This window comes from Sceloporus occidentalis, unplaced genomic scaffold (assembly GCF_023333645.1).
Source record: "Sceloporus occidentalis isolate IW3139 unplaced genomic scaffold, rSceOcc1.0.p SCAF_126, whole genome shotgun sequence".
NCBI lineage: Eukaryota > Metazoa > Chordata > Lepidosauria > Squamata > Phrynosomatidae > Sceloporus > Sceloporus occidentalis.
This window is the reverse complement of record NW_028317106.1, coordinates 1,567,100-1,583,359: the sequence shown is the minus strand read 5'-3', so window position 1 is coordinate 1,583,359 and position 16,260 is coordinate 1,567,100. Positions and strand designations below refer to the sequence as shown.

The window sequence follows — 16,260 nt, the reverse complement described above, 5'->3', positions numbered from 1 at the left end:
AACAATGTGCAGAGTGCTGAATATGGAGCAGTCGCCGTGGAAACCAGCTGCTCCCCTTTCATTAATTAAGTATACCTGGCATACACACAGTTAACACAAATCAGAAGCGGATGCTGTTACACGGATTTATTTCAGGTTTGTGGCTTGCACACAGGTGTACAGGATATCTCATGCAAACACTTCGCCCTCTGCTGGGCGCAGGCGGAATCGCACAGAACCGTTGGTCGTCGGGTTGGTCGGGAGGTCGCAGAACGTCATGCTTCTTGTGAACGTCACGGCCCCTGCGGGGGATACAGAGCGCTGCGTTAAGGTGTACATGCAGAGATTATTGTTAAATCCCATAAAGTCGGAACAGGTAGGTTTTCTGTGACCCGGGGCGGAAGCGCGCATGTTCCCCGCCGCGATACCCTCTCAGCATCTGTTCTGGGGCTTATTCACTAAACTGAGGATTGCTGCAGCATGAGGAAGGGGCTATAAGGGTGAGACTAGGGTTATAGGCTTCTGCCCCACTACCATCACGTAACCCCCCCTGCTGGGGCAATCGCTTGCCTTAGCACGCCCGTAAGTGTGATGGAAAGAGTTAACGGCTGGCATTTTCTCTCTAACGCCGTCGAGTGCCTGCCGTAATACTCCATTTTAAGACGTATCGAGTATCTGGGATTTCGTTGATAAATTCCTCCCATTCCTGAAGGATCCAGACATGCGCAGAGTGGCATCTGCATCATATTAACGCGCGGCAGCCCGTTAACCCCTGCTTTCCCCGATAACACAGTGACCTGCGTTTACTTCCGGCGCATGTCGGTGATGCCCCCGGCCCCCCGCTTACCTTTGCCACCAGCGTGGGCTTCGGCACATTCATCAAGTCGCACAGATAATTGCGCTTCTCCCTCAGGCTGGGCAGGTCGGCGTCCCTGAGGAGAAAGGAGGCAGGTGTTAGACGTGCGGGGGGGGGGGTTGCAGCCGTATGGGGAGACGCGCCGACCACTAACTGTACAGAGTACCAGCGGGGGCGCGCACTGACCGCTAACTGTACAGAGTACCAGGGGGGGCGCGCACCGACCGCTAACTGTACAGAGTACCAGGGGGGGCGCGCACCGACCGCTAACTGTACATACAGAGTATCGGGGGGGGGGGGGCGCTCGCGGACCGCTAACTGTACAGAGTATCAGGGGGCGCACCAACCACTAACTGTACAGAGTATCAGGGGGGCACGCGCTGACCGCTAACTGTACAGAGTATCGGGGGGCATCGACCGCTAACTGTACAGAGCATCAGGGGGGGGCCCGCCGGCTGCAGGCGTTTATTTTTCCAGCCGCAGCCTTCAAGGACCTCTGGAACGTCAACACTTTTTTCTAATAACCTCCAGAAATCCTTCGCTGGAACTTCCAGAAGCGCGAAATTCCAAAGAAACCCGAAGGATTAAATATAACGGCTCGTTGTTTATACAACGGCATCTGAACCTGCCTTATTCCTCCCCGATACGGAGAAACAGCCACAAGGAAATCACTCCAACAGATTTTAACATTTTAACTTGAAATCAACCCAGAACCTGCTGGTAGATCGGCCCCATCGGCCCCCCATCTAGCCTCCCCGTTTCTCCTGCTGTAAAGACTCAAACCTTAATCTCATTTTAGATTCAGGAGCCACCCTCACTGTATTACCCTCTACCACCTCTGCTGGGAGGCTGCTCCACCCATCTACCAGTAAAGTAAAAATAGCAGGACCCAGATAGAAGGAACTACTCACCAGTTGGTGTCGCTTAGAACAGCCATGACATCATCCAGGATTTGTGGTCCTATGACATCATCGTAAGTCAGCAGCATTTCGTACACCTGGCTGGCTGTCGTCTTTCTTATCTGCGCAGAGAGATTTATTAGAAGAAGGACCCCCCTCGGCACGTGGGACCCCGGGTGGACAAAGATAGAGGGGATCTGGAGCTCCTGTACCGTTTTGGGGGGTAAGAAAGAGTTAATTTCAATATAGAAGAAGGAAAAATCCCTCCTCCTGATTGGCCGAGCAGAGATCTGCATCTTACAAAGTAATTTGGGCTTTTTCCGGGTTATTTTAAAAGCTGGAAACATTTTCTCCTGAATATTTTATGGTCGGGGGAGGGGGGTTCAGGTCGGTGGAATTTGGCGCTTTGTGTTATTTCAGGAGCCGCGGTCCAGCCGCGCATGTCTGCGGGAGCAAAATATTTTCATGACTGTTACAAGAAACGATTATCGGACGCGGAGTGGAGGACTGTAATCTCTGAAACGGTACCCAGCGAGGGGTAGTTGGGAAGGGGGCAGGGAGGAGGGCTATAGGAAGGGGGTAGTTGGGAGGGAGGCAGTTGATAACAGAGAGCGAGGCCGTGACACTCACGATAGGGAACGGATGACAAACTAGTAGCAGCAGCTGGAACAGGATCTTCTTTCTGATCTCTCCGGGGAACTGGACCAATCCGCAGAACCTGAGGAACAATGAGAGCCACAGCGTTTAGCGTGACATGCGCGGGTACGTAGCTGACCATGTGCTCAGCGCAAACAAGTCTGTCCACTTAGCCGGTGAGCTACCCCTCTGCCATGTGTATTTACCCCACGTTCACATCCTCCATGTACGTTTTCGGAAATGCATAGACTGTGCAGAGCACATAATGGATCCAGCCAGGTCCCATACTGCATGAAGAGCAGGCTTCTAATTACCCCAGGTGCCTAGTGTGCCGGATGTGAACTGCACGAGTCTTGCTGACGGAGCGGCCGCCCCTTGGACATCATTCTGTGCCCAGCGTCGCCAGCCAGGAGGGGTGACTGTCGGGGACGGCGGCGCTCGTTGTAGCTTAACGTGAGTCCAGACGAGGGGAGGCGTCCCGCAGCAGGTGTCACGTTGGAATCGCGCCAGATCGGAGCTCGCGGGGTAACAAAAGCCGAGTCAGCGAAACACCGACTGAGCCGACAGCGAGTGTTAACACATCGCGTGCTGGAGCGCAGGAACGCCGCCGCCTCCTCTGGGATTCACAACAAAACGGCCACCTCGCTACCGGATCAGACTCCGGATCACTTCCGGGCGGCTTCTAACGGGATCTCAAGCAGGATTCCGCTGCAGCAGCCGTGAGAAGCAGGAGTTAGGGGTCCGGTAAAGACCCCACAGCACGTTTCCCGGATACTCACACTGCGACGCTGGAGCGAAGCTTCTGGACATCCTTGGTCTTCCGAATCTCCTCCTTAGTGAGCAGCAGGAGACGTTCAGCAAACGGGTGGCTGCAGAGAGAGATTTAAAACACGCGATTACATGAGAAATGCACCCGTAACGTATAAACGCATCGCCGTCACTGAGCTTTACACGTGTGACGGACAGAGACTTCATCTACCAGCACATCGCAGGTTAAGGATGCAGAACACGCAGCGGTCACTCGTATGTCTGGACGTGTAACACGCTTAAGCCGCCGCACTAATTCCACTCACACTCCAGAGATCACAATGCGGCCAATCGAGAGACATTTTAAACCGAACTGGCGGCAGTGGGACAGAAGTCGCGCAGAAACATCTGGAATCATTTCAACAAGAATGCCAAGACCCCAACGCTGTCACCAAACACCCCCACACACCGTCACCCGTCAGAAACGTTCATTCACTTTTAGTCATTATAAGACGGAAACTGGGTAATTTCCTCAAATTTTAGAAAAAAAGCTAGAAATCAGCGTTTGGGGGGGGGCATCGGGTGACTAGGAGAAGTCATCAAGCAAAAGTTTATACATTTGGAGAACGAGAGATAGAGATCTGTATCGCCCACGTGCCCCGGGGGTGAGGAGCCTAGGCCCAGCGCGGGGTAGAAGGGTAGGTTCGCTGTTGGCTGACGTTAAAGGGGTAAAATTGTGTAGAAATCAATACTTACTTTTCCTCCAGCGTGAAGAGATCAAAGCAGCCGTTGGCCAACATCTGGTCCAACATCTTCATCAGCGGAACGGAAACCCTGGGAGGAAAGAACAGCGTTTATAACGAATCACGAGACGGGCGACGCGTTTCACAGAAGGAGGCCGGAATGCGGGGCTGCACAGGAGATCGCGCAGGTTTGGCTTCCGGACCGGGTTACCTGTCATTGTGTTGATTGTCTCTGAAGACCTGCAGGAGAGTTTTGGAGAAGGAATCGAGAGACTCTGCATCGCTCTGGATCAGCCGCAGATAGTCAAACAGGCTCTGAGCAGAGTATCGCACCTGCGCGGGACAAACAGTGGACTACTACATATACATATAATGTAAAGCGCGTTTCTGTGCAGTTTGAAGAGTGTTAAACACCTGGTTTCTAGGAGGTAGGAAGTAACGCAGCGTCTGAAGAGCGAAAAGCTCAAACCTTCAACACAGGTTTATCAAGTCCTGATGCTCTTTGGCTGTTATAGGGTTAATATTGTTGGCCGGGGGCCGGGTCGGACCAGGTTCATGGAAACAGGGCCGGGAATGACTTACCGTTGACTCCGTTAATCCTCCGACCGACACAGCGAGTCCCGTCAGCACGTAGTATCGATATGCCGGTAACCCCCAAAAGCTGAGTGATTTGGGGGAAGGCCTGCGAGGGAGCCCCCCAATTCAGCGAGTCTGCCTGCGACCTACACAGAAGAGCCGCGCGTTAGCGTTTAGTAGCCAGGCCCCCGATATACACGGCAAGTAACGGGGGTCCGGCTGTTACCTGGGGAAGAGTCTCTCCAGATCCTCGCGATGTGGAATGTGTGGAACAGAAGGTTTGTCGAAGTACAGGAGGCCGAGGAAGACGGACGCCGCGTGGGCTCGGAACCGATCGATCTTCTCCGCCGATTGCTGGGACAGAGAACACATCATCCGCCGGCAGCTGCAGAAACCACAGAGGTCAGCTCAGGAGCACACGGCCCCCTCCGTCTGCATCGGGGCCCGCTCATGACCCCCCGTCTGTATTGGGAGCCGCTCATGACCCCCCGTCTGTATTGGGGCATCACGTATTTACCCAGCTACCTCTTATCATATGGGCCCAGGTGTGAAAGCCGGACACCGACTGATCCACCTGAGCTCATCCGAGGAGATCCTGAAAGCTGCAGGAGGAGATCCTGGGACATACGCACTAGAGTAATATATAAGTGTGTACATACATACATATATATATATATGTATATACAGAGAGTGATGCCGGGTAAATGGAGTTAAAGGGTCCCTGGCTGGGTTATAACTCGGCGTTAATTCTGGTAAACGTCACTTACAAGTCTTCGGTTATCAGCCCCGGCTCGCTCCGCGCCAGTAACAGCGTGACGTCCATCAGACCGGCCATCGCCGCTTCCCGCACCCTGCACAACGACACAGAACAAGAGTGACCCCCAAACCTGCCACACAACCCTTTGGGGTCATTTTACACGAATCAAACCAAAGTTACTATTTCTCTTTTAATAAACCCCAATTGTGTTTTTCCTCAAACACGAGATCTCTTTGTGAAAGAGCCGGTTCGGGTGACAATGGTGCCGTCGCCTCGTGTGTCGCCGTGTGCCTCGGGTGTGCCGTGCCGTATGGCCTAACGCTCAGCGCGTTTCTACCACATTCCTGCTCGATGCGGCGCCCGCACTTCACCCTCCGGCCGCCCGCCCTGCGCTCCAACGCCACCAGAGTCCGAATCGCTGACCGGCCCTGCGGCTCGTGTGGGACCCCTAGGACCCCGGCTCTGTGTCAGTGTTTAGACAGAATCCAACAAGTTGATCTCTAACTGAATGGCACTTAAATCATCAGAGCAAAGAAATGTTTAACGGAGAAAAATACATCTCCAAAAAATAAAGAAAAATCCTAAAAGCGAAATCTGATTAAAAACACCCAGAGAGAAAGAATACGGCGACACATAAGACAGTTCGTAGACGAGAGGCTGAGACTGCTCCGTGAGCAGCGGCTGACAGGTTCTGCGTCGCTGCAAAAGCTGTACAATGTCGCCCCCTACAGCTCAATCTATAACATGACACAAGGAGCCTCGCTGTGTAACGATCCGAGCTCTCTGCGCGTTATCTCCGGATCAGAATATCAGGGAAGCGAATCTCCTGCGGGCGCCCATCACACCCTTTACTTCCCATCACACCCTTTACTGCCCATCACACCCTTTATGTATATATAGAGATACCCTTTGCGGCACACCGGACAGCAGCTCTTACCAGGTCCCCACGTCTCCGCGGCTGTCCGTTGTGTAGTCGTTCATGCACCCCAATAACGTGTTGTACACAAGGGGGACATTTTCCGCGCAGAGGACCTCGGTCTGACACCCGTCGGCTTTCGCTCCAACTGTCTGGCAGACTCTAAAAGGGCAAAAAGAGGCAATAAATCAGCCAAAGGGGGGGGGCGATATCTGAACAGCGAACACGGGAGTAGAAGCAACACGCTACACGGGATAACATACCGAGCGATCGCTTTCAGCGCGTCCCTCCTGGACTCGGCAAAACGGACGTCTCTCCCAGTAATGAGGGTGACGTTCCTCAGACCTCCAGGACCTAACAAAATAAAACAGAGTAAAGCGGAGGTCTGCGGGGGTCCGAAGCGGGGACTAACGGAAACGTTCGTTGAGGTTGAGACCCCTCAGAGACCGGCTGGTACCGGAGGCTAATGTGCAACCTTATTTACATCATTTTCACAGATTGTAGAAATATTTCCCGATACCCGGAAGCCTGATCCGCCGACAGGCAGAGTGCTTCCGACTTTCCCCATCGAGACGATTTGCATATTTTGGGAGCGATCATAGTTTCTAATGAATGAGCAACGGTTTCTATCACCCAAACAGGAGCCCAGCGAGCCGCCGGGGGGCAGGTAGGTACCTGTTGCAGCTTGAATCTCAGCATGAACTGAGGAAGGGCCCCCAGGGCCAGAGAGAAGCCGCAGCGAGTCATCTCCTCAGCGCTCTGCAGCTCCGCAACGTACAGCGTCACCAAGTCACCTGCCCGGAGAGAATGGGGAAGAATATTCTCGGTAACACCGCGCCATCACCCATACACCTCACTATGGTACAGGGGCCCTGTGACCCAATAATACCAGCCAGGGGCCCCTGTAACCTAATAACACCAGTCAGGCCTAGATACACGAGTATCACTACGGCATCCGCCGACTGCCAGGGGTGGCCAGAAAGACTCTAGAGGAAACGGCCCCAGTCCTTTCCCCAATTAAACCAATGGGGCAGCCAATGGAAGGCAGAGTGTTTTCGCTGCTGGTCTCCCATTGGCTGCACCCAGGATTCTATAAAATTCAATATAAATCCGCCGTAATATAAATAAAGACTAATAACCCCCCCCGGACACTCGTTTCTCGTTTAGGGTTTTGCTGCCCCCTGCTGGCGCTCAGAAGCTTTTCATTCCGATTTATTTGTAATGAAATCACAGAGAGCAGCGGAGTACGGAGCTGACGGCCGCCATCCTTGGCCGCAAAAGGAAATCCACCCAGATATGGGGGGGGGTAACTAATGGACTGTAAGCTTAGCAGCCCAGAACAGACGCACTGCAGGAAATTGGATGTTAAAAACCAATCGCCGGATTCTCACTGCAAGTTCGGCTTTTTAGAATTAAATGTCTGCGGCGACGCATTGTTGGGCCCGACGCGTTTTACTCGGAACGAAGCCCTTTGGGAGTGTTTTTACTCGAGCGGGTGACGCGATCCTCGCAGAAGGAAACACCCGGCTGAGAACAATCCTTTCGCCAGATCGGGGAGAGTGGTGCCTGGGGGGGGGGGGGGGTGTAATGAAAGCTGCCCCTTTAAGGGAGTTATTCGCTTACCCTGCACAGTGGGATCGGCGTCGCCTGCCGGGTTCCGGTAAAAGGCATCGCACAGCGCGGACAGGGCCGAGACGGCAGCTTCCTGGAAGACAGATCACAGGATTAAGACGTCTGAAATACACATCGACGCTCAGCGGCTGGCCGACGACGAGTGAAGAGACCAGCGCCGCGGGGGATTAGCAGAGGGCACGCTGTCAGTAGGAGACCAACGAGTCCTCCTCCGCACCACAGCAAAAGCACTCTGAGGTGTTCATCGAGGGCAGTTTTCTTATCTGCCCCCCATGTGATCATAAATCGGTACATGATGCAGAGTCTGCCCTGCTACTGGAAGTGCATTAACATAAAGCAGATCCAAATTCAGTCCGACTTTAAAGGGCCGCCGCGTGCCGGGTCCGCGGGATTTCATCTCGGCAGATACCTGGGGGGGAATAATCACATGATGTGGCGGTACCTTTATCCTGGGCCTGGACGAGCTGGAGACCAGATGAAGGTTTTTCAGACTGTCGTTTATGAGCGACTGCCATCCGGCTGCAAGAGAAGCGAAGTCAGAAACCGAGGGAACGTACAGAGGGGCGCGCCGGGCCGGCAGCAACACCACCAGCAACCCCGCCAACCACGCCGTCCGCCAAGGAGCTCCCATCACAGCGAGCGCATCAACAAGAGCAAAATCACCCAAAGAACGAGAAACAAACAGCTTTCTGAGAAAGACATCGGACGCGAGACGCCCGGACCGGAGTAACGTCTGCTTTATTTTACTTTATCACACAGCAGATGAACCGCTTACCGACTGCCTGCCCGGGGTGCCCGATTCCTGAGAGGGATAACTTTTCAATCAGGCAGCAGACTGTGAGGGAGAAAAATCACGTTTACACCACGGACTTCCATACAAAATAACGTTAACCGTTCCCTGCCATGACGTAAACACCGCTCTGGCACTACGGGGGTTAATAGAACACCTTCTTCCCTTTTTAACCAACAATCCCTTTGATAAAGTAAGAAATCATCCAATCATCCGCGATCGCTGGCTACTGTCTGTCCATTAAATCATCTTATCGGCAGCGATTACCCAACATGCGCCAAAACCGGGGGAAACGTGTAAAAACTTACCGGCGGGTCTCATTAACTCTCCGCCCAGACCCCTGAGAAAACACAGAAAATAATCACAATTTTAATGAAACGTCAATTTAAATAAGTCGAGTGTCAGCGGCCGGCGCGGCTCATCGCTGAGAGAGGTCCTGGGGGTCCCGGGGGCCGCGCTCCGTTACATTTCCCAAATAAAAATCTAACAAAGACGCCTTAATGCAGAAATGTCACATTCTGGTCTCTTGTAACTTTTCTCCTCTTTTATAATAAATATTCCTCCTTTAACCCTTTATGTATTAAAATGTCTCTCTCTCTCTTCTCTCCCCATCCCCTCTCTCTCTCTCTTCTCTCCCCAACCTCTCTCTCTCTCTTTTCTCTCCCCATCCCTTCTCTCTCTCTCTTCTCTCCCCATTCCTTCTCTCTCTCTCTTCTCTCCCCATTCCTTCTCTCTCTCTCTTCTCTCCCCATCCCCTCTCTCTCTTTTCTCCCCGAATATATATATTGCATTTAGCAGATAAGCCCCGTCCCGTTGTACAGTGCTGTGGAATACGGTGGCGCTATCTATTGAGAGATGCGGTATGGCCGCAGGGGCCGCGGGGGGGCCAGGGCAGAGAAGAATTTGCAGGATGTGAGGCAGAGATAAGAATCAGATTGCCGGGAAATGAAAGAAGCCGGCGGGATTCATGTGGCTTGTGCCAAGCAGCAAACGTAAACAAACAAACAAACAAACATGCTCCATGGGGCCGTTTAAAGGTAAACAAATGCCCCCCCCGGACCGCAGAGGATGGGGCTGCTGCCTAAATTAAATATGTGATCTCTGTGATCCGCCCAAAGAGACAGGGACTTTCTGGAGATTAGGAAAGATGTGACATAAAATTCAACAAACAATCAATTCCTCCCCCCCCCCCCCCCCGGGGAACAGAAACTGAAACAAATCATTACCCAGAACCACTCAGACTGCCACCTCTGCTGGAAGGCTATACTTCATATCTGCAACTCTTTCTGGGTAATAATCTCCCAGCGGAACCCCTCTCTCCACGTGATTGTTACTAAATGATCTCCGGAACGAGCGCGAAGTCGGACTCCTCGGGTAATCAGTGAAATCTACATAATGAATGGACGTCAGGACTGTTTACACAGCGAGCGGCATGATGCCGGCCGGCCAGACAATGATCTATATCACAGGATCAATGCTCGGCGGGGGCTGTGAGCGGACCCCCAGCACGGACCCCCGCTGCCCGGCGTGTGATCTGTCTCTGCAGATGTGAAGCCCTCGTGTTTATTAGTAAATACAGAGCCCGGGGTGTTTATTTACTGTACGCGCCGGGCACAGGGACCCCCCCCCCCCCCGCAGGAAGATACTGCTCACAGAGTCTTCACTCCCCCCCATCCATGAAATAACGACAGGATTTCCGTGAATTGGATTATTCTCACCTGAATAACTGGCGCTCCTGGAGCTGCAAGAGACAACAGCGCGTTAGGGGCACATTTACTAAATGGGGTTACGCGTTACGAAGGGTGATAACGATTCAACAAACGGGAAATAAATAATCCAGGCGACGGCAGCATCTTTATACCCGCGGGGTCCCTCCTCCCCAACCGGTGCAGATCTCTCCCCCCGTGTCTTGTCTTACCTTTTGATTAATCGCTATTAATTCACACAGGATTTCGCTGTCCAAATAATCAGAGACGGGTCTGGAAAAGGAAAGATTATTATTAAAATGTATTCGTAGCGACTGTCCTCGTGACATCATAATGATAGAAGATTAATATACCCCCCCACCCCGCGCAATCAACAGCTGGGGCATCTAACAATCCCAGTACCAGAACTACCCTCCCAGGGCAATTACATTTTACAAAGTCAGGGGAAATCACATGACCGTATATCACATGTTGGTCGCGGCGCGGGATGTACGGCGACATCTACCTGTTACTCTTGGACGCCATCTTGTACAACGCATGGGTGATTTCAGCACAAGCCAAGATGGCACCGTGGCGGGTGTGCAGGTCCGATCCAGTGGCCAGGGGCAGCAGCCGTGGCAAAACTGCCCAAGAGAAAATTGGATGATTATTTAGTAACTATAGCAACCCAAAAAATGCAGTTTCCAGCGAGAAGACAGACAGGGGAATCCGCGGAGTAAGGAAGAGCGTTCGTTGCCCCTTCCAATGGATTATTGCCCCAAGTATGTCAATTCTCCAATAGTCCAGCGGGGCTATTTTACCCAGGGGCAGTAATGATATTTGCCCTTGAGGCACTAATACCTTTTCGTTCTCCCTTACTAACCCTCGTCCAGGCAGCCGACGGCCGGCAGACTCACCGTCCTTTCTGATGTAATCCGGGGCGGTCGGAGTGAGGTTGTGCAGGGCCTTAGTTGATAGTTCCCGTATTACGCTGAAACGACAAAACCGGTATGGATTATAATCCGAGATAATAATATCTCCGCAGCCCCCCCGGGAAGCCCCCGCAGAGCATCTCAGAAAGCTTCAGGTTTATTTGGCGCTGTTATTACCCTGAATTACAAACACAAGGGGTGACAAGAGGTAAATCCTAGCCTGCGAGGGGCAGATTTTGCCCGGGGATAGTTGTGGGGCTGCTGCTTTGAAGTCTCCTGCAGGCTGTTGGACCCCTCGTTAAGGCTGTGTGGGGTCCGGGGCATGCGCAGAGACCCCAGCTCCAGGGGCCAGGCAGCGTGAGGATCCCGCCACGGCTGACACTAGGGGGGCTTTTGTTTCACCATCAGCCACGGCCTCGGGAGCTTAAACCAAATTTCTCTTCATTTCTGTAAAATGATTCTTGTTTTTTTTGTTCTCGGATTCTGCCCCAAACGCTGGTTTGTGCGTTTATTGCCCCCCTTTGCCCGGCACTGACCTGTCCCAGTGGTTGATCTTCATTTCTGCCAGGTGGTCTATCATCGGCTTGGTGTATTCGGCAAATCCGGCGACAAACACGCTGCGAAAAAACGCAAAGAAATCAAAATTCAAACGGAACACCGCAAACCTGCCACGGCCGAGCGGCAGCCGACGGGTCTCCGAGACTACAATTCCTACAATCCTCTACTATGTATCTAATCTGCATAGATAGTCGAGGGTTAAACTCTGTAATTGCTCTTTCCAGGTTTTAATACAGGCAGATGTTGGGCCTCCTTCTTACCCCGGAGCAGGGCAAACATGGAAATTCTACCCACGTGCAATAAAATGCCGGTCTAGGTACTATTGATTTCAGGTTAACCCTTTGATGACCTGGGTGCTAATACCCCCTCTCTGGTGTAAATCTACCTGCCCCGCACCATTTCAAACATACCTGATATTTAAGTAGCAGTTGGCCTGGTTTCCGACGGAGAAATAATCGGCGGCCGTTAAGATGTCGATGCCGTGCGGGAACGTCCCCTGCGGAGACAGCAACGGCGGTCAAATATGGGGGAATGCACCCACAATCCTTTGCAGTGGCGGTCAGGGCTGGGGTTTAAAATGCCCCTAGTTACCTCTGCCGCAGGGCAGACACTGCACTGGGGCATTACCCAGAATGCCCTGCTACAGCAAAACTGGGGTTATTGTAGTAGAATCTATTGCTGGTGTCCCATTTTGGGACAAAAAAAGCTTTTATTCGATAAAAATCCATTATTCAGAATATATGCAATATCTAGTAACTTGGTGATTTGGGGGGGAAGAGGGTATTTCCTGGTAAGGTGTGAGTGGCACATGCAGTGTAGTCTGGGGGGGGGGGATAATTACCCCAAACCCTCCTTCCAGTGGAAACTTTGCACAACTTGTCATTGAGAGACATTAAGAAATCACCCGGAATCCGCTGGCCACTTCCCAGAACCGCTCGCCGTCTTCACACCTCCCCGGGGTAATTAATACCTCGTTGTGCAATTGGCCCAGAGGTTGGGTGTGAATAGAAGGGTGGCACGCCATGGGTTAAAGGAGCCGGCCGGCAGAAAGTTAACGTACCTGTCTCCCCACATTCTCCTGGAAGGCTGCCTGCGGAAAGCAGAACAAACAAAGCAAAATGAGACGCCTCGGCTTCTAACCAAACCCCGGCAGATGAATTCAAAACAAACAGAGCGCGGTATTAATGACCCGTGGCTTTACATTCTGGGATAAAGGACACGTCGCGGGTGGAGCGGGGCCCATGGGGCCCGCGGGGCCTTTTCTCGCTGCCGTTGTTAAGACACTTGTAGCGCGACGTGTCACCTGCCGTCCGCACACCATGCGGGTCCCCGCCGCCGCCTCTCCTGCGCAGGGACATCGTTTGCATTCTTCTTCCTGGTGTCACTCGGGGAGAAATGTCACAGAGCTGCGTTTGTAGCCTCCAGTCACACTTTCAATCCGAGCCTCTGCCCCTGATTCTGGAGGCCAAGAGAACTAGAAGAACCTCCGCCATGTTTACCCCGTGAGATCATCAGCAATGGCAGACTGTAGGCAGGGTAATCAATAGCTTAAAGCCCCAAATTTAGGCTGAAACCCCCTAGGGGGTGCACCCTGCCCTCTGCTACTATTGCCACCTGTTACACAGAACCATCTCCACCCTGGCAGAGCCCTGTGCGGCCTCCTCTACCCCCCCCCCCAAGCCCTGAGCTGCCTCCTCTACCCCCCCCCAGAGCCCTGAGCTGCCTCCTCTACCCCCCCCCCCAGAGCCCTGAGCTGCCTCCTCTACCCCCCCCCCAGAGCCCTGAGCTGCCTCCTCTACCCCCCCCCCAGAGCCCTGAGCTGCCTCCTCTACCCCCCCCCCAGAGCCCTGAGCTGCCTATTTCTCCCGTTATTTTTCTTGCCGTCAGCCATTCTTTTAGACAACGATCGCTCTGACCTTTCAAGTAGACCCTGAAAGACGGGTTAGAGGCCAGAGGCTCGCAGTCAGGTCATTAAATGACAAGAGCCGGGACTCCCGGTGCGAAGGGACACCCAGCAGGCGAGAGCCGCCGACACGCAGGTCACTACATGCTCAGCCGGGAGGCCCGGGCGCTCGCACTACTACCCCGGGGCTACAATTCCAACGCCGAGACCCCAGGCGACCTTTACACGCAAACACCGCTCCACTCCACGCAGACGGCGAGTTACTAAGCAGACGCGAGAAAACTCACAACAGCCAGGGAGATCCCCAGATCACCATAACTAATGTGTGCACCCCGGCCAGATTAACGCCTCTGCCTGACGGCTGATGCTAGTAGCGACCGCTGCTGGACACCATGATGAGCCTTGGAAGTGCGCCGGTTTTCCTGCGATTTAAATAGATTGATACATCACGCCGCGGAAGAAATGGACGGTGACTTACCGAGGCGGCTCTTCTGCAGTTTATGTCCCGGTCGAACACGGCGGCCACGACCAGCGCACTGCGGGGACAGAAGGAGAAATCATTCGCACGCATCGCTTCATTCATTCGAAAAGGAATTAAACACGACGCTCTGCCAAACGTCACCCGACAGAACTCTATCCCCCCCCCCGTGCAAACATCTTTGTGGGGTATGAATGTTGGGCAGAATGTCCAAGAAATGGCCAGTAATGACCTGCCCAACAACCACGACACGAGCCGTGACCCGGACACGAGCCGTGACCCCAACACGAGCCGCGACCCCGACACGAGCTGTGACCCCGACACGAGCCGTGACCCCTCTGTGGGAACCATGTTTAGGTGGTATGTTTTTGGAGGACCGGCGTAGTATTATTACCATTGTTCAGCAATATAATTTCAGATGATGTCATACAGCGCGATTCTGATGCGTCCGTCCCTTAGTTACGAGGCAGCCCTGCTAAGGTCTTGCGCTCGGCTGCCTGACGCGGGGTTTCTCTCGTCTTCGTTTAGCTTAACGAATAAACTTTTACTTTCCCCCCCATCTCGGCGGAAGTCGTCTGGGAGGCGGAATCGTTCTGCACCTGTCCCCCCCCCAAGGGAAGTTAGATCCGTCCTTCAAACCTCAGATTCCTCTTGTGATTTAATAACCGCGGGCCCGGCGATTACAGAGATTACTTCCAGCTGAAAGGAAAGTCACCCGTCTGGGGGCAAAACACGCTGGATAGAGGGGCAGCCAACGAGCCCGGATCCCACGTGTGCCGCACTTCGATTTACCTATGATGGAGCCGATTGCACCTTTTGGGCAGATGATGAGTGCCAGGGGCCATTTACCCGACCCACTCGCTCGCGCTCTCACCCTCCCTGACATACTGTCGTCCTCCCCGACCGCCACTCTCGCCCTCCCTAACCCGCTCCCCTCTCTCGCCCTCCCTTACCCGCTCCCCTCTCTCGCCCTCCCTAACCCGCTCCCCTCTCTCGCCCTCCCTAACCCGCTCCCCTCTCTCGCCCTCCCTAACCCGCTCCCCTCTCTCGCCCCTCCCTAACCCGCTCCCCTCTCTCGCCCTCCCTAGCCCGCTCCCCTCTCTCGCCCTCCCTTGCCTGCTCCCCTCTCTCGCCCTCCCTAACCCGCTCCCCTCTCTCGCCCTCCCTAACCCGCTCCCCTCTCTCGCCCTCCCTAACCCGCTCCCCTCTCTCGCCCTCCCCGACTCACTCTCATTTGTGGCCTTTTAGTAAATAATACAATTAGTAGAGGTGGTGGAGATCTGGGGTCTGCATGTTATCGACTAATCGTAATAATCAGAGATGATATATTTATTCTTATTGCTGGGGGGGGTTAATTTTCCTTTGGCAGCGTTACAGACCGGCGACTTTTATCGGATTATTTGCACTTATTTGCTTTTGTTCTGCGAGTTTCTGTGATACTCCTCGCAAGGATTTCCTAACCGGTTCACTTCGCACGACGTGGGAAAACCGTGGCGTTCGGGCTCCGTCGTGCCTGGACTTGCCGCACCACACCTGAACGCCAGCGAGTGCAGCGGGGGCCGGCTCGCTTCCCCCAACGCAGGCGGCCACTCGGCGGAGCCGTACCCTGCCGGCCAGGGCTGCCCACTGCCCCCCCAACGCTTACATTTTACTCCCCACGGGGCTAGATTCCTACATACCTCCCTGCACCTGCTACAACGCGGAGGGAGAAATCACACTTAGGCGAACGGACCCTAAAATCACATATGCTTTATATAACACTATATATCATTATTATTATTATATATTATTTCACCGGCCGTGGGATACCGCACGATATTTGCTGTTTTTACACCAATAAAATATTTAAGGGGTCAGGCTGCTGAAAGCTAATTGAATGACTTGGCATAACCGGAAAGGGTTGCTTCTGTACGCTATATACGTGTATGCCGGGGCTCCGTGTTCCCGGATATCCAGGCAGATCACGCGTGCTCTTGTCGTGCCGTGAAGCTGCTCGGCCACAAGACGTAGCTCAGAGCGATGCCTGGCGTGTCGTCACCCCGTGGGACAGTTTAGCCCCGGAGCAAAGTTATCTGAGACTGCGAGGCTTGGGAACCCAACACGCCCAGCAGCCTCTCGCCCTCGGGGAAGGTGAAACCGCCGTCACTCCCACAGCTCACGCTCCGTTTCAATT

At 53.5% G+C, this 16,260-nt stretch overlaps 1 protein-coding gene across 1 annotated transcript in view; it reads right to left on the bottom strand.

Annotated features, from left to right (window-relative positions):
* Positions 1-168: 168 nt before the first annotated feature.
* LOC149281933 (tubulin-specific chaperone D-like) overlaps positions 169-16,260 on the bottom strand; it is a 53,588-nt gene continuing 37,496 nt past the window's right edge. Inside the window, 26 exon segments of the mRNA XM_089498833.1 lie at positions 169-300; positions 827-911; positions 1,747-1,856; positions 2,365-2,452; positions 3,150-3,239; positions 3,874-3,951; positions 4,072-4,193; positions 4,443-4,514; positions 4,516-4,582; positions 4,663-4,821; positions 5,204-5,287; positions 6,131-6,271; positions 6,373-6,454; positions 6,775-6,903; positions 7,733-7,814; positions 8,184-8,260; positions 8,517-8,576; positions 8,840-8,871; positions 10,250-10,272; positions 10,450-10,510; positions 10,743-10,860; positions 11,134-11,207; positions 11,685-11,765; positions 12,117-12,202; positions 12,767-12,796; positions 14,088-14,145. Of these exon segments, the coding sequence (XP_089354959.1) occupies positions 169-300; positions 827-911; positions 1,747-1,856; positions 2,365-2,452; positions 3,150-3,239; positions 3,874-3,951; positions 4,072-4,193; positions 4,443-4,514; positions 4,516-4,582; positions 4,663-4,821; positions 5,204-5,287; positions 6,131-6,271; positions 6,373-6,454; positions 6,775-6,903; positions 7,733-7,814; positions 8,184-8,260; positions 8,517-8,576; positions 8,840-8,871; positions 10,250-10,272; positions 10,450-10,510; positions 10,743-10,860; positions 11,134-11,207; positions 11,685-11,765; positions 12,117-12,202; positions 12,767-12,796; positions 14,088-14,145 (2,221 nt within the window).